This window comes from Nomia melanderi, chromosome 9, assembly GCF_051020985.1.
Source record: "Nomia melanderi isolate GNS246 chromosome 9, iyNomMela1, whole genome shotgun sequence".
NCBI lineage: Eukaryota > Metazoa > Arthropoda > Insecta > Hymenoptera > Halictidae > Nomia > Nomia melanderi.
This window is the reverse complement of record NC_135007.1, coordinates 12,816,991-12,836,665: the sequence shown is the minus strand read 5'-3', so window position 1 is coordinate 12,836,665 and position 19,675 is coordinate 12,816,991. Positions and strand designations below refer to the sequence as shown.

At 33.1% G+C, this 19,675-nt stretch overlaps 1 protein-coding gene across 16 annotated transcripts in view; it reads right to left on the bottom strand.

Annotated features, from left to right (window-relative positions):
• Window positions 1-204: 204 nt before the first annotated feature.
• Window positions 205-19,675, bottom strand: part of how (protein held out wings) — a 41,880-nt gene continuing 22,409 nt past the window's right edge. For 4 of the 16 annotated variants that reach the window (XM_076370752.1, XM_076370740.1, XM_076370751.1 and 1 more), the window contains 7 exons: window positions 19,105-19,238; window positions 18,460-18,576; window positions 17,182-17,325; window positions 16,693-16,795; window positions 15,694-16,014; window positions 8,131-8,262; window positions 6,982-7,553 (listed from right to left, as the gene is read on the bottom strand). In XM_076370752.1, the coding sequence (XP_076226867.1) occupies window positions 8,177-8,262; window positions 15,694-16,014; window positions 16,693-16,795; window positions 17,182-17,325; window positions 18,460-18,576; window positions 19,105-19,238 (905 nt within the window). In that variant the 3' untranslated portion in view covers window positions 6,982-7,553; window positions 8,131-8,176. Of the gene's footprint in view, window positions 4,647-6,981; window positions 7,554-8,130; window positions 8,352-9,032; window positions 16,015-16,692; window positions 16,796-17,181; window positions 17,326-18,459; window positions 18,577-19,104; window positions 19,239-19,675 lie in introns of those variants that run through there. The other 12 variants (XM_076370741.1, XM_076370742.1, XM_076370747.1 and 9 more) reach the window with 12 other exon arrangements.

The window sequence follows — 19,675 nt, the reverse complement described above, 5'->3', positions numbered from 1 at the left end:
AAAACGTTTAATATACTTAACAAAATAATTCTAGTCGTTTTAATGAAAGTATTTTTTTACGTTTTTAATGGATGAAATATATGCATGCCTTCATTTTGCAGGTGTACTGCTATATTTTATATTTATATGATATTTAATATTTAAACAATAATGTCCCAAATGAAAAATACGCATGATTGCTTTTCAAATCTGTGATTTCTCAAATAAAATGAAACAACAGTTATTTACTTTATTATCATGATTACATTTTTACATTAATCTGTGATATCGATCCTTGAAAAATTAAATATCTTAAAATAATATGTATTATCTTCTTATTTGTTGCTTTATTGTAAGTTTGATTTAAAGTCGATGTCAAAAGTACCAGACACTTAACGATTATACTGGGAAGATTCTAGTATATAGTGTTTGTGAGGTAACTGTCTATATGAGATGCTCTATATAGTAATTTACTCAGTGCCCAGTTAGTTTGATATCGACTTAAGTATATTTTACTACATATATATTATAAGTATGCATTTAAATCTGTGTACAGTACAAAAAAAATGTGAAGAGTATTCATCACCTTATGCATGAAAGCTGTGTTCATGCTAGAATTTGTTTGTTAACGTAAGGGAGAGTCAGAAACCAGAGGTAATTTTGCAGATTTTAAGGTACACATTAAAAATATTTGGTATATATGAATCGTAAACAAATTATACTTTATAATAATAGTATATGTTAAGTTACTCAAAAATATACAGCTATTTGTTATAATTATTAACCGTTGCACTGAAATTTATATCATGCTTATTAGATTGTAGAGGTATGCCACACCTTCCGAATTAAAGATACTGTATTTTAGTTATCCAATTTTATTGCAGTACAATATCTTTAAACAAAGTGTCAGTTGATTGCATGTCTTGCTCCCAACGATTCATTTGAAAGAGATTTTCTGTTCACCGATGCTTCTCATAACGTCTAATAATTTGTAGCAATTTTTCTGTTGCTAATTACAGTTGCACGTTACTACTTACTTTGTTATTAAAAACAGTCTTATGAACATACGCAAATTGTAATATTACATAAAAGCTTTATATGAAGTTAACAATGTCTAGACAATCAATACACTGCGATACAGTGTTGTGTTTAGTGACATTAAAATTAACAGCTTTGTTGTATAATCAATAAGTGTTTAACGTCACACAAAAAGAAAAAAAAAACTCCGATTACTCGTTTAATAGTAAATTATGTAACTTTTATATTACATATTTGTAAATATAATTTGCTTATGTGCTCTTTAAAGTTTACAAATTTCTATAAAATCGAACGAAACGTATGTATTAATATTTCCAATAAATTCAATCCATTTGTTTAACATTATATTAATTGCAAAAGCGTACAAGGATATGTATGCTTTCTGTAAGTAACTTGTTACATGTATATGAGAAAGATTGCGTATTGTTATTGCACTAAATGTACAACAAAATTAACTTCAATTTTTGACTTCCCTTTTTTCTACATACGTATAAATATTTGTATTCCTCTTATGTATACACATATATATATATAATATTTGAACTTAGTATATAGTATATTAAAATACGCCTAATGCTACTTTAAGCTACAAACGTAAGTAGATTTCAGATCGTTCTAAATACAATTATATTATGTAATACAATCTATGTACATAAAATAATAGTTACCTGTCCTTAAATAATGAAGAAAGTTAGAGGTGCTTGCTGAAATGACAAGCGTATTAGACAGATCGTTAAATATACACAAACTGATATAACAAAATTGTCCGTATTATTACATGTACATATGGCGAGTTCAGAGAATAAACAAAACAAACTTTGTATATCTAATGTTATATTCACTTGTAAATAAGTCAATCTCGCATATATTCTCATATATCTAGGCAACTATTCTATATAGTGTGTAATAAGTAATTACAAATAGTTTTTAGATTTAGCAACAAAAAAAATGTAAAAATAAAACATTTACGCTAGAGAAACTGTTGCATTTCGTAACAATAGAATTTCTTCGTTAACAGCTCGCTAATAAATGTTTGTACCCTATATATTTTATAAAAAAATATATATATACTTTTGCAAGAACTCGTTTACACTAACAAGGTCGAAAAATGTTCAGTGAGAACGATCATAATTTTCGTTAATTGCACCATGATATAAATATAACACGATCTTTCTGATTGCAGTACAATAAAAACAGAGACTATCCCTTCGTTATGTAATTAGAGATTCATTTTAGTCATGTAACGAAGTAATATGCGTTAAAAAGAAAAACAAAAAAAAAAAGATTGAATAAGTATAAGACTTACTTAACAGTTCGATGGTTTTGATTTGTTTTTTTTCCCAACGTTCATCATTATTTGATTGCTCGTGTTCAATTCATATACGCTCTAAACTTAATAAAAATTATTGCAATATTCGGTTACTATTATTCCTTTAAAATTCTATAGTCCTTGGATCTATCTCCAAATCATAACTTACAATTAAATTTTGCGTCTAACAGATTTTTATATTTATTTTACATTATCTATCAATGCATATTAAATAATCGATTAATAATCAATCACCAATATAAAACTGTACGTAAATATTTCGGCTTATATAACATTAAAATGTTGCGAATAGAAATATAATTTTTCAATTAATTTCTTCCTCTTCTTCCTTTTCTTCCTCGTCTTCTTCTTAAACGATACTATATACTTATCATTAGTTTCACTTTCACATAAAAAATATCAAAATGAAAACAAATTTTAAACTTCATATTGCACCTATTACATATGTGTACGTATATGTATATATGTATGAACATGCTATCCATTTTAATCATACAAAAAAAAAAAAACACATTGTATCATTTCGAATTTCGTGTCTTACTTCCACTCATATTTCCTTTTCATTCTGATGTTTTCTAACGATATAAGTACTAAAGAAACTATATCTGTTCAGACACAGAGAGAAAGAACAAAAATTTGTTATTACAATACGTGATGAACAAAACTACATACTAATATGACATTTATACTTATTGCATGGTATAATCGTAAAATCTTGCTCACTTAGAATACAGAAGGTGTGATGCAATAGAAATGTGATCCACTTTCCGTAATTTCACAAGAGGGACAGAGAGACAGAGAGAGAAAAAAAAACAGAAAATCTCCATCGAAAGCAACCCTCTCTTTTGGTGAAAACCCTTGATTAAAGGTAAACCTTTTTAGTCACGCATACCTTATATACCGTTTACACGCGTGACAAAATAAGTACCTGTGCTGTAAATCGGCTACTGAACTCTAATATCCTCCACGAACACGTGTTCAATGAACGAATCGTTTCAACTAATCGAAGTCTAAGTAAAAATTCATCGGACAGCAAACTATCATGGAATACAAACCAGTTCTGTGACTTGTCTTTTACGCGGATCGATATTAAATCCATTAATGAGGTAATGTATCTTGGAGCAAGGAAAAAAGCTGATTGAATTAATGGTACGCGAACAATTCGAAATGACCGAAACGAGACTTACCGAACGATCTTTTTGGGCTCTTCCTTTCATGCTTTTACAGTGAGAATTTCAGATGCCACGATCAATGACTTCGAGCGTATTAATTTGATAAATGACACGGCGTACTCCCGAAGAGATTCATGATCCAGTTAAACGCTTGGTACCTCAGATTCGAATGAGTATTGAACATATAGACGCTAACGGTCGATCACGTAATTATCAATGATTCAAAGAGAATTATTCGATCGTTTCACTCGACACAATTCCGCATTTCCTGATTGTATCACACCTTGACAAACATTCCCGTCCTTATAGCGACGCGAGCAGCTATAAGACTCGTATGTGAACAATAAATAAGTTAATAGCTTTAACATTAGAAACTGAAACCACTCCTTCCATCGCGGCAGGAGAACGTTACATGCAAAAACTCTTCGATGACACCGAAGACATCTCGGACGTAATGTTCAGGTTCGAGTAACTCCGTACTTGCGGAACAAAAGAAACGAAACGAAACGAAACGAAACGAAACGAAAACAAAAAGAATAAAGAAAAACTGGGAAACGAATTAATAATAAATTACGTTGATATTACGTTAATACTATGAAAGATTCTCGTGTTCGAACTAAGACACACGGTAAAAATTAAGAGTAAACCGTAACATATAAATCTCTTTCAAATACGAGGTCTCTCGAGACGGTCGCTCGTTCACATTGAAAATCCGAGACGCTCGACTCGTGTTTTTCGTACGTAAAATCTCTGATGATAAAGTGTTGGATTTGAAAGAAAAAAAAAAGCAGTAGGTAATCCCGAAACAATTGATTCTCGCAGTGGTACCGTTCGAAAATTGATATTTTACGCGACGATCGATCGGATACGTTGATCGACAACGTGAGAATAATTTGCCTCGAATGCCAACGGAACGACGGAATGAACTCTTCCATTTGTTTGTCGATCGAAATTACACAATTTAAAAGCACGGAAAGGATACAGGATGGATAAAACTTGACGAACAGGGCTGGTGATGCGAACGACGAAGGTGGTCATCTGGTTGGTGAATCAATCGAACGCGGATGTTGTTCCAGAGTCCAGGTGTTAGCACTGGGCGAGTGGATTCCATTGTTAGCACTCCAAGCCTATAGGCCATGGGCAACCAATGTTAAAAAGAAAGAAAAGAAAAAACAGTTTGTTAGTGATTTAATTATGATTGATTCATGTTAATATTAAGTATCTGAATAGTATCAATAGTCGAAAGAAACCTAGTTAGTGGGAAGCAATGCTTTAGCTTAGAAATGCATCGATTCAATTTCTTTTAATCGTATGAATAAATATACAACAGTTAATCGAGTATGATTTCTTTATCAAATAAATGTCATCATTCGCGTTTTAAACAGAGAATTCTATATATATTAATTGTATATATATATATATATGAAAAACTATCATTGAATCACGACGAATGAACAACAATCAATGGCTGAGCAACTGCTTCACACCCTGTTTTATCAATAGTGTCCAAGCATTTGTAAAGAAAACCGTGTGCATACAACATTGCACGATTTATAATTCGTTTTTTTTTTTAATCATTTATCGTTCTTCTTTGTTGTCAGGGCCTCGACTGATTTGGTCGTTAGCCTATCTTTCTTTGATCACGGTTGGTAACCCTCTAATTGAAGGATTAATTGTCAACGTTGATACGATTATATGAAATCTATTATCGTGATAATCCTTTGTGCAAAATTGAAGACCAGATAATTACAGTTCGGTGCACGATGTTACGAAAAGAAAATTGCAAACATACAAATATTGATATGTACACAGGAGAAGTATTAATTGCATCAACAATTCGATTAATGAGATTCGATTGTATTAGAGGGTTAAACCGTTTCGATCAAGACTTTAGTGAGATCATGTATCCTCCCCGCATGTAGGATACTCGCGAGAATAGAGACATCGACGGAATTTTATAACAAATATACATGTAAATAATTTATATATATATATATATATATTTATAAAATATATTCTCGAGTAATATAATTATAAATATACATATATATAGATAATTATCGAAAGACATGAATAAGTACGAACAAGCAGATTCAAAAAGAAAAAAATATAGTGATGTAAAAGACTTTAAAATGCGAGTAGCACTTTACGTTCCACAAAGTTAAGTACATTGTTTTTTTTCGTTCTTTTTTTTTTTTTTTTAGATAGCTTGGGTGTGCACCTGCCACCATTATAGCAGAGTTAAATAAAGTGATACTGTACATACGTTTGACTTAACATTAAATGCGTAACTAATATATTTGCCAATGCTATTGCTGCGAATCAGTTTCAGCTTCGACGATCAACGTCCTAACGTGTCAAGCAATAATTAAGATATCGGTACCGAGAAAATCATTGTAACAGGCAACAATCATTGAAACGTGAACTATCGCTTGAAATATGCGAGATACGTTTAGTCGTATATGTTTCAGGCATTTAACTTAAAGTCACCCTTATGTTTAATTATTATTATTATTATTATTGCTATTATTATTATTATTATTATTACTACTAATATTATTATTATTACTTTTCGTATTCCTTTAGAAAAAAAAACATCGAGAAATGTACAATTATAAATAGAAACGTTAAGTTAGTGTCAACTTGGCCATGTGGAGCAGTTTTGTTAGTTTCATAAAGACAATGCATAGTTATATAATAATAAATACAATAGGTACATAAGTTATACAATATAAGTAAATTAAAAAAAAAAAATTATAAATGCGTTTGTTTAAACAAAAAGGCGTAATTATATAAATTATGTGTGTGGTAATTGTTAGTGGTGATACATAAAGAAGGACAGGATGTGAAACTGTCGAGGAATCGATTTAGAAATTCGACTGTAACACGACGAAGAATAATCTTTTTCATTTTCGTTTGTTCTCATTTTACTCGAATGTTGTTACTCGAGGGGAGGGAGTGAGAGAGAAAAAAAAAGAGTATTAAGTGACTGACAGATTCCTGAAAAAGAATCATTGAAAACGCGAGAGAAACGTTTTTAATGATCGCGTGAATTAGTTGATTAATCTCTCCTAAGGATACTGTAGAAAAGCCACAACTGAATTACGATATGCATCGTGTGAATTTCGGGAATTCGTGTTTCTGTTTTGTCCTTTTTTTTCGTACTTTTTTTTCTTTGTTCGTTTGTTTTCTTTTTTTTTTGTTTTTGGTTTACTAAATTATATTCCGAGTTATGCTAGTGATATCCTGGATACACATGGAAGAAAGACATCCGAGGTTTGGAAATAATTCCGGTTAACATTTCGTTTCACCGTGAGATATAATTATAATATAATAAATATATAATATATATATGTATAGAAACGTATATGCGTAACAAACAGAGATTTTTGTTTCCGAACCTTCGCATCGTATTACTGTACCACCCCTGTTTACCTTTCGTTTGAAATAAAAAAAACACTCTTTTCTATGCTTCGTATGTGCATTTATTTAAGATATGTATACATCACGCACGCGCGCATACATCACACGCATAAAAAAGGCAAATCAAGTAAGTAAGTAGTATACGTGTTCCACAGGCACAAGTTGCTACGAAAATCTGATCGATTCTGCGACTACGTTTCCATCGGTCCCGTAACGAGAACGTTTACACAAACGCCGAAGGAAACCACGAAGTTCTTTCGATTGCTTTCTAACAAAAACCCTTTCGTTCCTTTCGAACTTAATCGTCTTCATTTTGAATCTTTCCTCTATTTCAAACTATGTATCTTTTTCTATTATTTTGTTTCTTTTCTTTTTTCTTTTTTTTGTTTGGAGAAATACAATCGTTTACTCTATAAACTATACTGTTCACTTTCCTCGTGTCTTAATTCTGTCATTGAATCTACACGTGGCAAACGTCAACGATAATGCCACTTTGCTACCGAAGCAAACATTCGCCGTCGGAAAAGTTCCGTTATGCAAACTGCGAATGAACAAGATCTGCGACAATTGTGTCGAGAATAGGTAGGTGCGCACCCGTACCTTGTTTTCTGCTGCAAATCACGTGTTTGCGTCATCGTTCAAACAAAATATCAGGGAAACATATATGTATGTATGTATGTAAACACATATATATATATATATTGTGTATATATATAAAAAGAAAATTAAAAGGAAACGTGACCGTAAAACCGTGTATGCAATTCGACGCACCTAATTGCGGGGAGTTAACACAATACTGAAACTTTCAATTACCACAACATCTGAATAAATAAATAAATAAATAAATAAATATATAAATAAATAAATATATATATATATATTCATACTCATTTATATACATATATTTATTCGTAAAAAAAAGTACCATAGTTTCAAGAGAAAAAAAAATCTATCTCCGAGGATCACAAGAGAATTTCCGAAATGGGGGGTAATCCGTTGTTTTTTTTCCTCTGAAAGCCGTAGAAAAAAAAACAAAAAGGTCCGCGTGAACGGTAACATAGGACACATCTTTGCCGACCGTGGCGTTTTCTCATCGCGTTCTCCGTTCGCCCCCGGATTCCGCGCGGAGAACAATTTGTACGTTTTGTAATTAAAATGAAAAATTGTATATGCTTGTTGGAGACTAACCTCTGCGCGGAGGCGCGTACAGTTATCGTGATTGCGCTCCCCGAATTCACGACAAAGCACCAGCCCTTTGATAAGGGTGCTCGCGAATCTGACCCAGGTGCCTACGCTGTTTCGCAGCTGCGGCTGCCGCACCTGTCCCCAACATACAAACGTGAATAATTCATCTGCGTCCACATGTATCATTTATTTTCCACTCCTTGGAAAGTCTCACTTAACTATCGCTATAAACAACAATATATCGTATTAATACAATCACATTATGTACAAGGCAAATTGATCGACAACAAAGTAGAGAAAAAAATACAGAGACAAAAAAAAAAGTATAAACAAAAATCAAGAAACAAGAAGAAAAATAATTAAAAGAAAGATCAACACTCTTTTGTAGACTCTGTTCTGGCTATTATGTATATATTTATGTATGCAATCATGTATGTAGATTTATGCGTGTATGCGTCTGTAGCAGGCTGCCGCGAAACTTTCGGGAATCCCCTATTTTTAGCGTTGCCGTTCGGTTTGTTATTTTCGTAAAAGTTTTCGTGAAGCTTCGCGATTTCAAGCGTAGAAACCGCTGACACGACGCAACGGGAAATGTATCAACGCTGAAATAAATATGAGAATAATGGAATCATTGAACCTGTTCGCGACTTTCTTTAGACTTTTCCGAAACTCTCGCGGCAGCCCGCGTACGACACGTGTAGAATTCCATGCGATTCTCTCTTTGCACTCGTGTGGTACATGCAAGCTCTAATCTCTCTGTATACTGCAAACTACAAAATAAATTAGAGAGCGAGAAGTGAGACTCTGTTGGTAGAATGAAGATTTATTATTCCAAATTCGTTGGTTTTGCGCTCGATCCTGCCCCCTTCAGGCTTGGAATAAATCTGAATATCTCGGATACTATGTATCGTATAGTATGGAAAATTGTAATGGTATATTAATTATAACATTATACAAATGTAGTAATAATGAGAAGGGTGCGATAATGTGAATACCTTGCACGTAATACTATTTAAATACATGGTACACATTTCACCGGTGGTCGGAGCAAAGATTTAGCCATCTCTTGTTCTTGTTTATGCTAGATTCTCTCGAAGAGCTTTCGAAAACCTTCGAATTGATAATCGTAGATGTATAAGTCTTCGTTCCGAGCCGTATTATAAATTAAATTATATTCATAGAGACTACCATAAGCCATTATTTACAATTCGTTTCGTAATCTCGTATTGTTCTTATCTCGCTAATCGTGGATATCTCTATAACTGGTCATTTTTAAGCATGTTCTCTTCCAGCAATAGGGATCACACGTTGTTTCTTTGTACACGTGCGTCCCATCAAGATCGACACACTATCGAACGGTAACAATTAAACGTATCAGAGCTCGCAGCTTCATCGAAACTATAAATTATATACGTGCATTCGTTATTATCTTTATATGTAATATGCGTTTACGTATGCTAGTTTCAAAATCATTTCACACAAGCGATACGACGATATTAATTATACCAACCGCTTGTCGACTGAAAATTAAAGTATATTATATACTACGTACTAATACTTCGAGTGAACACAATAAAAGATTTTGTGCACTGCTTGCGGTTTCGGTTGGCTTATCTCTCGATACGAGGTAAAATGCTCAGCGCTGGTATTTTTGTTCGAATGCTCGATGACGCGATCATTAGGTCTCTAAGAGAACGATCAACTTGGTCCCTAAATGATTCTCCTATCTGTACACCTCGAATCAGTTCGAGTTCGAACTCATCCTCGTCGAGAGAACCTCGTCGAGCTAATGCCGAAGCTTTCGTGGAAAACAAGGAATCGATTTGTTTGTTCTAGTGTTTAAGTGATTGCAAGACTTCCCCGTTAGGAAAACTGGTGAAGTGTCATTTCAGAAGAATTCTTTAAAATTACAATCGATTCGACATCATTTTTGCTATTGTGAATCTAAGTTAACACTAGAACTACCGAGCATATCAATTGACTTTTTAGAAATTATTAATTCTTTAATTAAGTTTCTCTTAAACCAACTTAATCATTTCTCGAAGAAGCTTCTGTACCCTTATGCTAACTGTGAAGAAAGAAATCAGCAATCATTTTCATTACCAATCAGTTTCAATTTTAATTATCAGGAATAATCTGGTAGTTCCAGTGTCAAACAAGTCATAAGAAAGTAAAAATTCACGAATACTCTCAACTGATAATTACTATTTCAAGAGAGCAATGGGACAGCACTGAAGACTCATTAAAAAAAAATATATGCACCATGACACTAACGCAATTACGCGATGCAACGGAAACCTATGACGGACTAGCTTGAAACAATGTTTCCAACGAATTACTCTACTGTAATTTAGCGTCTGGCGTGATCGATTGCAACGAGGCAAAAAGTGAGTACAGCGATAAAAAGAGAATCGCGAAATAAAATATTGATGAGAGGAAAGTTTAGTAGAAATCGCGAGTTTCGTTGCTAGCTCTATTCGCGAGCGAGCGAGCGAGCGAGTCTCTTTTGTAACACACGCGACTAATTTCCGCAACGAAAAGATAGTCGTCTATTGACCGATGTAATGAATTCCGGCGCACGGCCGCAATAAATTAGTCATGCACACAGACTACGTCAATGACTGGACCGCTCTTGGCCCTTGATTCATGGCACACTTCAGTTACAAACTTTTCAACTCTCATTAATATTTCGCCGGACCGTAATTGCGGCGGAACGAAATTCACTGACTCGGATCAGTGTCACTGTGTCTTCGAATGGATTTTTCGAAAAACTATCGGCGAACATTGCAGTGCTTTTTCTACTCGATGATTTCTATCTCATGGTTGCTTGTTAATTAGAGAACAATTTGTTTTACGATGGAATTATTTAACAGTAGGTTTACGGATAGTTACTGTACAGTTTATGCTATTGTTCCTAGAAAAATTGATATTCGTTTACTTGGATCTTGTAAAGTATTGGCAATTAGGAGAAATATTCGTCTAATTGTTGTAAAGTCTGTATTCTTATTTTCTCGTATTTTGTCTCAGAACTATTTTTATTGAAAGCATTTTCGATCTCCCTTATCTTTCCATGATCAAATAATGTTTATAAAATTTAGTGTGCGTCGAATTGACACGTTCCGTAAACCTAATGTTAAATTAACACGTTGATTGCCACGATGGTTATTGATCATTGAAGCTTTCGAATCGAATCAAGCTTTTGAATCAAAATATTTAGTAACATAAATAGCTAAATAATACTGTACAGATGATACAAAACTGTTGGACAGTGTAATTAATTTTAATACCGTTTATTTTGTTAGGAAAGAATAAGTAATATTTTTTAAGACATTGAACATTCTTGTGGTGATCAACGTGTTAATATCAAAATCCTTGTACATTCGGTGGTAATTATTCTTTTTGCTCACGGTTTCTTAACTCTCTACATAAAGATCGTTTCTCTATGGATATCTGTCCGCTCAAACTAGATTCCCTATCTATATCCCGAACGAGAAGTACTAAAAGAAGGTAAAAGTGTATAAAAATATTTATCTTTAATTTACAAAATCATCCATATGATGTAAAAAAAAAGAGAACAATCGCTACATTTAAATATATTAAACGTTTCGTTCCTCTTCGTGACGAAGATGTACGTAGAAAATATTTTTTTTTTTTGTACAGTTTTGGACACCCGAGTAATGTGAGTGCAAGTAAAATATATAAGACATATATATATATTTATAAATATATATATATATACTCGTTTCCGATCTTCACTTTCGTATTTTACAACCATTACTTTCGTGTTATTCTGCACGTCGAACCTAATTTTCGATACGCTAAATATTTAAAAAAAAAAGAGAAACAAATTTATAATTAAAAAATATATTGCTATAAATATGAGTATTCATATGAAAAGTGATTTAAAATTATCGTGCGATATAAAAATATTAGAGACACTTAGACAATTTCCTTTCTTATAGCGGGAAATTACTCTTTACATAAAAGATTTACAATATACAATGCGTAGGTTGTTAGGAAAGTTTTGTATGTGCATTTATAGATCTAATTATCGATAAATTAGTATCTGCCAGTCTGAATAAGATAATTATGGATAGTACACTGTTAAGAACTGAATTATTAGGACACAGTGAATACATTTCGATCCGGAATATATAGATAATGGTAAATAAAACGTGAGAAATCTGATCTAATGAGAAGATAATAATGATCACTGGTTTTATAAACTCGAAATAATTGGATAAGTATTGTTGAGTATTCTTTAATATCAGAAAGGCATCACAGCTATACTGGTGTATTAATTATTGTCTATCATAAATTCTTCGGTAATACATAAAGTTATTGAATGTTTAAAATTTATAGAAGATACTCGGAAATATTTTATTGTATAGGACAAAGCCTTCCTAACATCCTACGTCTACTACCAGTTTGAAGAAATCGTGATCACACACGTGGACGTGGGTGCGTGTGTGTGTGTGTGTATATATATATATATAAATCATACTGAACTTCCGTACAGAGTAAGTCTTTGTATAAATTTATTGCGCGCTCGCTTTAGCTTTACTTATCGGTAATATAAAAATTTAATAAATAAATATGACACCAACTGCAAGTGTAACGCGTGAGTTTACTTATGGCATTAAAAATACGTTCGTTAAACGTTGAACTGATGCTTCAGCTAATTTTATACGCTGCTAAAAGATTCGCTACGTTTCACAATTGGAAATAAGCGAATTCCTCACGACGGTCGGGAAATTCCAACGCGAAGTTACTTTTTCATTTTGAAGAACGTTCACGGTTTCCTGCTATAATTTTGGAAAATATTTGTCTGTTTCAGTGTACACTGATTCACCTTAATTTGTATCAGTATTATCTCCAGAGAAAAATAAGTCGAACGAAATAAATCAAAGATAACGTGGTTTCAATAATTCTGTAACTCCGATTTATTCTTGACGAATAAAATGTCAAGCGGCGAAAGTGTTAATAAAAATTGATTATATTCTCGGTTCTTGAACCTGTTGTGCCCTGATCGTAGACTGTACACCTGATCTCAGGTTTCATGCTGTTGACCAGACGTGGCCAATGAAAAAATGCGAAAGTCAGCGTGTAGTGTCAAGAATACTTTAACATATCTTGGAAAAAAAATGTCAAATATAATAATTCCCGTGCCTGAGATAATAAAAGCAAAGCGACGCACCTAAAAAGTCAGACGTTATAAGATAATGTACAGTGAGTCATATTTTCTGGCTTGATCAGTAAAAAATTTCTGGTTTTCAATATGGTGCACTCTAACTTTTGGCTTATTTTCCTCTAATGGTAATAATATTGTATACAAATTAAATTTATCATTTTGGATCTTTCAAATTAGAAGACATGACAAATTAATATTTAGTTGTATGTTAAGTATTTTTGCTAAAAGTCTTTTGGTGCAAATAATTAAAAAGAAGCATAAAATAGTTGGATAGTTTCTATGAGAAATTGGCTTATTTCAATTCTTATTTCTTACCCTGTAGATATAATTACTAGAAATTACGTGTATATATATGATGTTTATGCCATTAAATGTATTAATATATGAATGCACCATAGAAAATGCAATAAGAGATGGTATGTTTGACGAAAGAAAATGTTAAAGATAAATTGACTTATATTTTTCTCTTTTAATATAAGATTGTAAGGAAATATATATTTTTTAAATAGAAAGCATCGTAAAATATTTGGAAATTGACGAGTCTGTTGGCAATAGCTTATATTATGCCAATTGAATTATTGTTTATTTTTCTATTGAACTTTGAGTAAATAATGCTTAAGTGTTCTTCTACTTTGCAAACATACCATGCTTATTCGATTGACACATAAAGTATATACTTTTTGAATAATGGTAACAAATGTATAGAGAAGATTTGTCATAAAATAGTCAAGATTATGCTCCGAAAGAGACAAATAAAATTCGTCTTATATACGTGTATACTTCTAGAGAATATTCATGTCGCATTATGTACAATTTCATATGTACTTTATGGACAGATCATTCCTATTCACCGCACTGTTGTACCAACTACTGAAAGTAATATCTAATACTCCTGTATGAATACCATTTCAAACTAGTAAGTATAAATTATATTGACGTACGATTCAATATGTTTGGTATTTTTATCTAATAAAAAATAATTCTCCATTTTAAATTATAAAATTTTCCTCCTTTACATTACTTTCTTTTATATTATATAACTCTATCTCTTAATATGAACTTGTTGCTTCATAAATACATATTATATTAATATTGATTATAATTACCATTAAATAATTATCAGCACTGACACGACTAGTAAATGACTGATCTGACTCTCTTAATATGGACACTAGATATCGTACTAACTGTGATACTAATATTGCTCCTTGAATAATTATCAAGTCGTTTTAATTTGTTCGTAATTGTCAAAACGTTAAAATTATTATCAAGTTTTCATATTAAATGGTATTCTGCCTTTATGCTCTCTAATAATAATTTTGAGTATTGATGGTGATGATGGTGATGATGATGGTGATGATAATGATGATCGTGATGGTAATGATGATGATGATAATGATGGTGACGACGGCAACGACGACGAAGAGAATGATGGTAATGATGAGGATGATGACGATAATGACGTCGATAGAAAACAATGTGCTAATATCAAAAGAAGTAACGATTCTAATAATCTTGATAATGATAACGAAAACAGTAATAATAACGGTACTATAATTAATACCTTATAATAATAAAAATAATGATAATCATATTAATAATAACAGTAACAACAACCAGTCACACATGCGACCAGACGACTGAGACTATGCTTAAAATAGATACTGTTTGACTGTGGAGAACATTCATTTTACGTTATTCTAACGTCTAGAACTCCTTGGTAGACACAGAGCGTTCCACACATTGTTCAATCGAATTATTGTCTGCGTTCGTTATTGCGTGAACAAGAAATTTACTTTTACACATCGCACATCGACAATAAAAAATTTTGCTTCATTAACAATCCGTTAATAAATAAATTGCTTTGCATGCAACATTAACTTGTTTTTGAAAAATTCATATACTTCTCATCGGAAGTAAAAGATAATACATGTATCTTAACATACAAAGTTCAGTGGTACACTCTGCGTATACAACTGCATAATTTTACTCCAAGCAGACAGCGACACTCAACGAATGAAAATACTTCATATCTATCGCTTTAAGCTGGTTGCTTCTGGTATTTAAGTTAACGATCAAAGAAAATCTACTAAACATATATATATATATGTAAATACATATATATAAAAATGTTCGTTTAGAACAGTTACACTTTCTAAACCACAAAGAGATTCTCCACAAAAAAACATTCATAGAAACCGTAAAATATGTATTTGCCTTTCAATTGTCTCTCTTTTTCGCACACACATTCTGTTTTTCTCTTTCTTTTGTGCTGAAAGAACAAGGGGGAGATCAAAAAGCAGAAGTGGGGGGGTCAAGGAGAATACTCATGGATGAACGATCTTGCAACTAAGATCAGCGAGCAAACAACCCACCAGAATGATCAGCAGTCGTGTATTCCGTGAGCAGAGGTGATCCTGCCAGGGCTGCGTAATTGGCGTAATCAGCGTACGGCGTGTAGATTAATCCGTGAGGATCGCCGGCAGAGAGAAGCGAGCCTGGCGGGCCTGAACCATTCAGAAGAGACGCCGCGGTCGTTGGTACTGATATCCGCGGTGAGAGTATTAGCGGTGCACCCAATGGGGCGCTGGGTGTCCTCATAGGTGTGGCCAGACCCGGTAGAAGTCGTTGCGTTTCTGCCGCGGCCACCGCGACGCGTCTCCATTCCTCGTCGCAGGCTGAAACGTTCAATAGATCTAACTCTAAATTATACCATTGTAACACTTTATCATCCTAACGGCTACCATATCTTAACACGTTCGCGGGTGCTATATCATTCATTTCCATTGTGATGCAAAATTAAACGAACGCTACAACGTTCAACTTTATAAGCTACTTTATAATGTATTTAATTGTATACAGCCTTAATTTTTTGAAATTATTATACACTTTTATTCTTGGTGTACTGCAGCTCGTTAAATTTGTACTGTCCGCGAACGTGTTAACACTAAAACTACCGTGCCCGTTAAAATGACTGATCTAAGTTTTCCTATTTTGCAATTGTTGATATGTTGAAAGTATAGTCTGATATGACTTTTGAGAATAAATAGTTAAACTCAATAAGTGCTCGGTAGTTCTAGTGTTAAATGATGCTGAATCAACTATTATTTAGTTTGAAAAATTAGATTATTAAACTTTATAGACAATATAGTTAGAAGACAGTATTCCTCTGTTCAAGAATAAAATTCTTTAAGTTTAATAATTTAGTTTTTGTATATAATGAAGTACAGGAGAATGTTTTCTTGAGGCTTCAGATGATACAGATGATAGCTATAAATAACAAAGAGATGAGTTCAGTATTCTTTGAACTTTCAGTTGTGGAATATTCAGATGATGAAAACATGAATGAAGGAAGCATGTTTTTTGATATGTACCTGTAACCGCAGCTACTTTTGTGTTGGAATCCCGGTAGGTACCATTTATGATAGCGAGCTCCATTAACTGTCGCTTTTTCAGTTCATCCTCCCCATCAGCCTGCTAACAACCAACATGATTGGTAAGAAAAATATTAATACCGATCGTGTGAATCCTGGAAGCTCAATGTATTAATAATACTTTGATTCTTTCTACATACTTTTGACTATTTCAAATCATAAAATTTCAATCATTTACATCAATAATAATCAAGCTTACACAAAAGATTAACGTGTAACAAACGTTCAGATAATCGAATGTTCGTAATTAGGGTTCAACACGATTGGTGGACTAATTACTAAAGAATGAGCACATTAGTAACAACGAGACGAACGGGTAACACAATTCCCACTGGATGAATCACAAAATTACAGACGTAAGAAGAAGCGAGAGAAATATTACATAATATTATCGGTTATAGTTATATTTAATAATAGGAACTTTCTCACCACGGGAACAAGGAGTTTCTTGACTTCTTCCACAGCTCTGGCAAGTTTTAATGTGGCACGATTTTCAGTATCATCGACTGTTAATAAAACATGCAGTTCATCCGTTAGGTGCTCCCAGTTTGGTTTACCTCGATTTAACTCCTCCTGGTAAATAAATCACAACGACGATTAATTAATGGTTAATGATTATCGTATTTAGTACAGAAGAGTCTTGAAATACAATTAAGTCAATCTCTTTTAATTACTATGAAAATATCGACTGTTCATCCTACAAAATGAACACAACGAATGATCACAATGTCCTCGTGGTACATGTTCACAAAAAATAAACAAAAATACGTAACATAAATTCTGATTATCGTAATTCTTCCTATATGTACTTACGATGAAATTTTCTTTCATACATCATATGCAGCTTGAAAAAGAAATATTTCTTACTTTAGTAAAAGAAACTATCGTTTATTATATTATACATTAAACCTTTATTAGAAGTATTGGTTTCTGAAATATTTTTGTCCCTGGTGTTTGCATAATTAATTAATGCGACACAAGTTTCCTCGTATGTTTCAGAATTCTTCAGAGAACAAAGCAAAATTTTACGTCGTTTTAATGATCTGAATATACGTATACATGTTTTTCTTCTTACAGGAAATACAAGTCGAGTCCTCTTAAAATAATTCGTGTATTTTAATCTCCTATTTACCGAAGCTTTTTGTGGCTTGCAATTGAATGTATAACACCGCCTATACTTTTGGACGCGCAGCTTGTTGAAACAAAAAACCGACCTCCACAGCCTGCACTCTCACTTCTCTAAAAATACCCCGGGACCATCAATTCCAGATGGATTGTAATCGGTATGAACCTCCGGGGAACTTGAATCTATTCTCAGGAGAACCAGAGAAAGTTAACCAAACGACGAGCTTTCGGGGAAACATTTTTCGAGATTTGTTAACCCTCCGTCGGCCGAATTTTCGTTCGTAAATATACTAAATATTCTTGAGGACTGCTCAACGATCAACGAGAATTCTAAAAAAAAATTGTTTGTCGTTCCACACGTTTCACGATCTGGTATCTAATAATTATTGCACGTAAAAGTGGACAATTAAAACTGGTGATTTTCACTTTACGATAAGACGGTACGCGGCAACTGTTTATTCTAAATGCCTTGGATTAAATCTCATCGAGTTCGTTCCGTAGTTAATGTTTTCACGTTCATGAATTTTACGATGTCTCTGGTGCGTGAAGAAATTTCTGAAATCTGCCAACAAAAGTGTTTACCTTCTTTTTGTCCCTCATAGATCCTTTACCCCGCACCATGATTTTGCATCCTGTTTCTTGCTCCAATTGCTTGGCCGTCATCCCGCGTGGTCCAAGGATTCTCCCAACAAAGTTAAACTGTAAATTAAAAAATCAAGCATATAGCATAGTCGTGTATATTTCGATAAATGCTATTATCATGTGAAATCAGGCCAAGGAAAACGTGCTTACACAAGCATTACCTGGGAATTGTTACAATACAAAGGGTTACAAATATATTTAATTTATGGAACTGTGCACGAATTTGAGAAACAGTTGCCAGTGATGATATAATCTCAATCTCTTAACATTACAATTACTTCGTTTCGAATTTGAAGAGAATTTGATACAGTTCTACATTTTTAATCCGCTGGAACTAATAACGAAAAGAAACACGAAGATCTAGTTAATTTCGGTTGCCCTAAATCTGTCCTCCGAAATGTGAATTCGCACAAGTTTTAGAGCATTTCCGGAAGTCGTGGGAGTACCATCATTGCGAAACTTTTACTGAATCTTAAAATTAGACCGCGGACGTTGTCGAAAGTGTTCATTCGAGGTGCATTTAAAAGTCCGATTAAATATTCAACGCGAAGATTACGCGATGAGAAGTTGGTTCGAAATACTTACATCTGGATGTTCTTTAACAGGTACATAGACTTTCTCTGTCAACGTCGTGATCTCGCCCTCCGGTTCTGGCAAAACCAGTGGTTCCTTTTTGACACCACTGATTTGGAATAAACTTGCCCGCACCTTCGCGATTTCTGTAACAAAAAAGAGAGAAACCGTGTAGTCGAAAGAACCCAGGAATCATTGCTGCACTAGATCTTTAACGCTGAAATTACTGACTAATTAAATTGACTTTTAAACATTTTTTTTTGTAGAAACTGTAAGATTGCATTTATTAAGATATCGATTGATGTTTTAGTTTGCTTATTACTAAATCAACTACTTCAATAATTTCTCAAAGAAGCATTTGTTTCTTTTCAATAATTGCGAAAGAAGAAATGAGGAATGGATCAGTCTGACCTATCTGGTAGTTCTAATGTTAAAGAACAAAATTCTAATTTCAATAAAACGCTTCTATTATGCATCAAAACGATTGACTTCGGTTAAATAATTTTTATAATGAAGATTCTTTTAGTATTCTGCATTTCAAAGTGAAATCGAAGGGGGTGGAAGAGGATGATAACTTTTAATC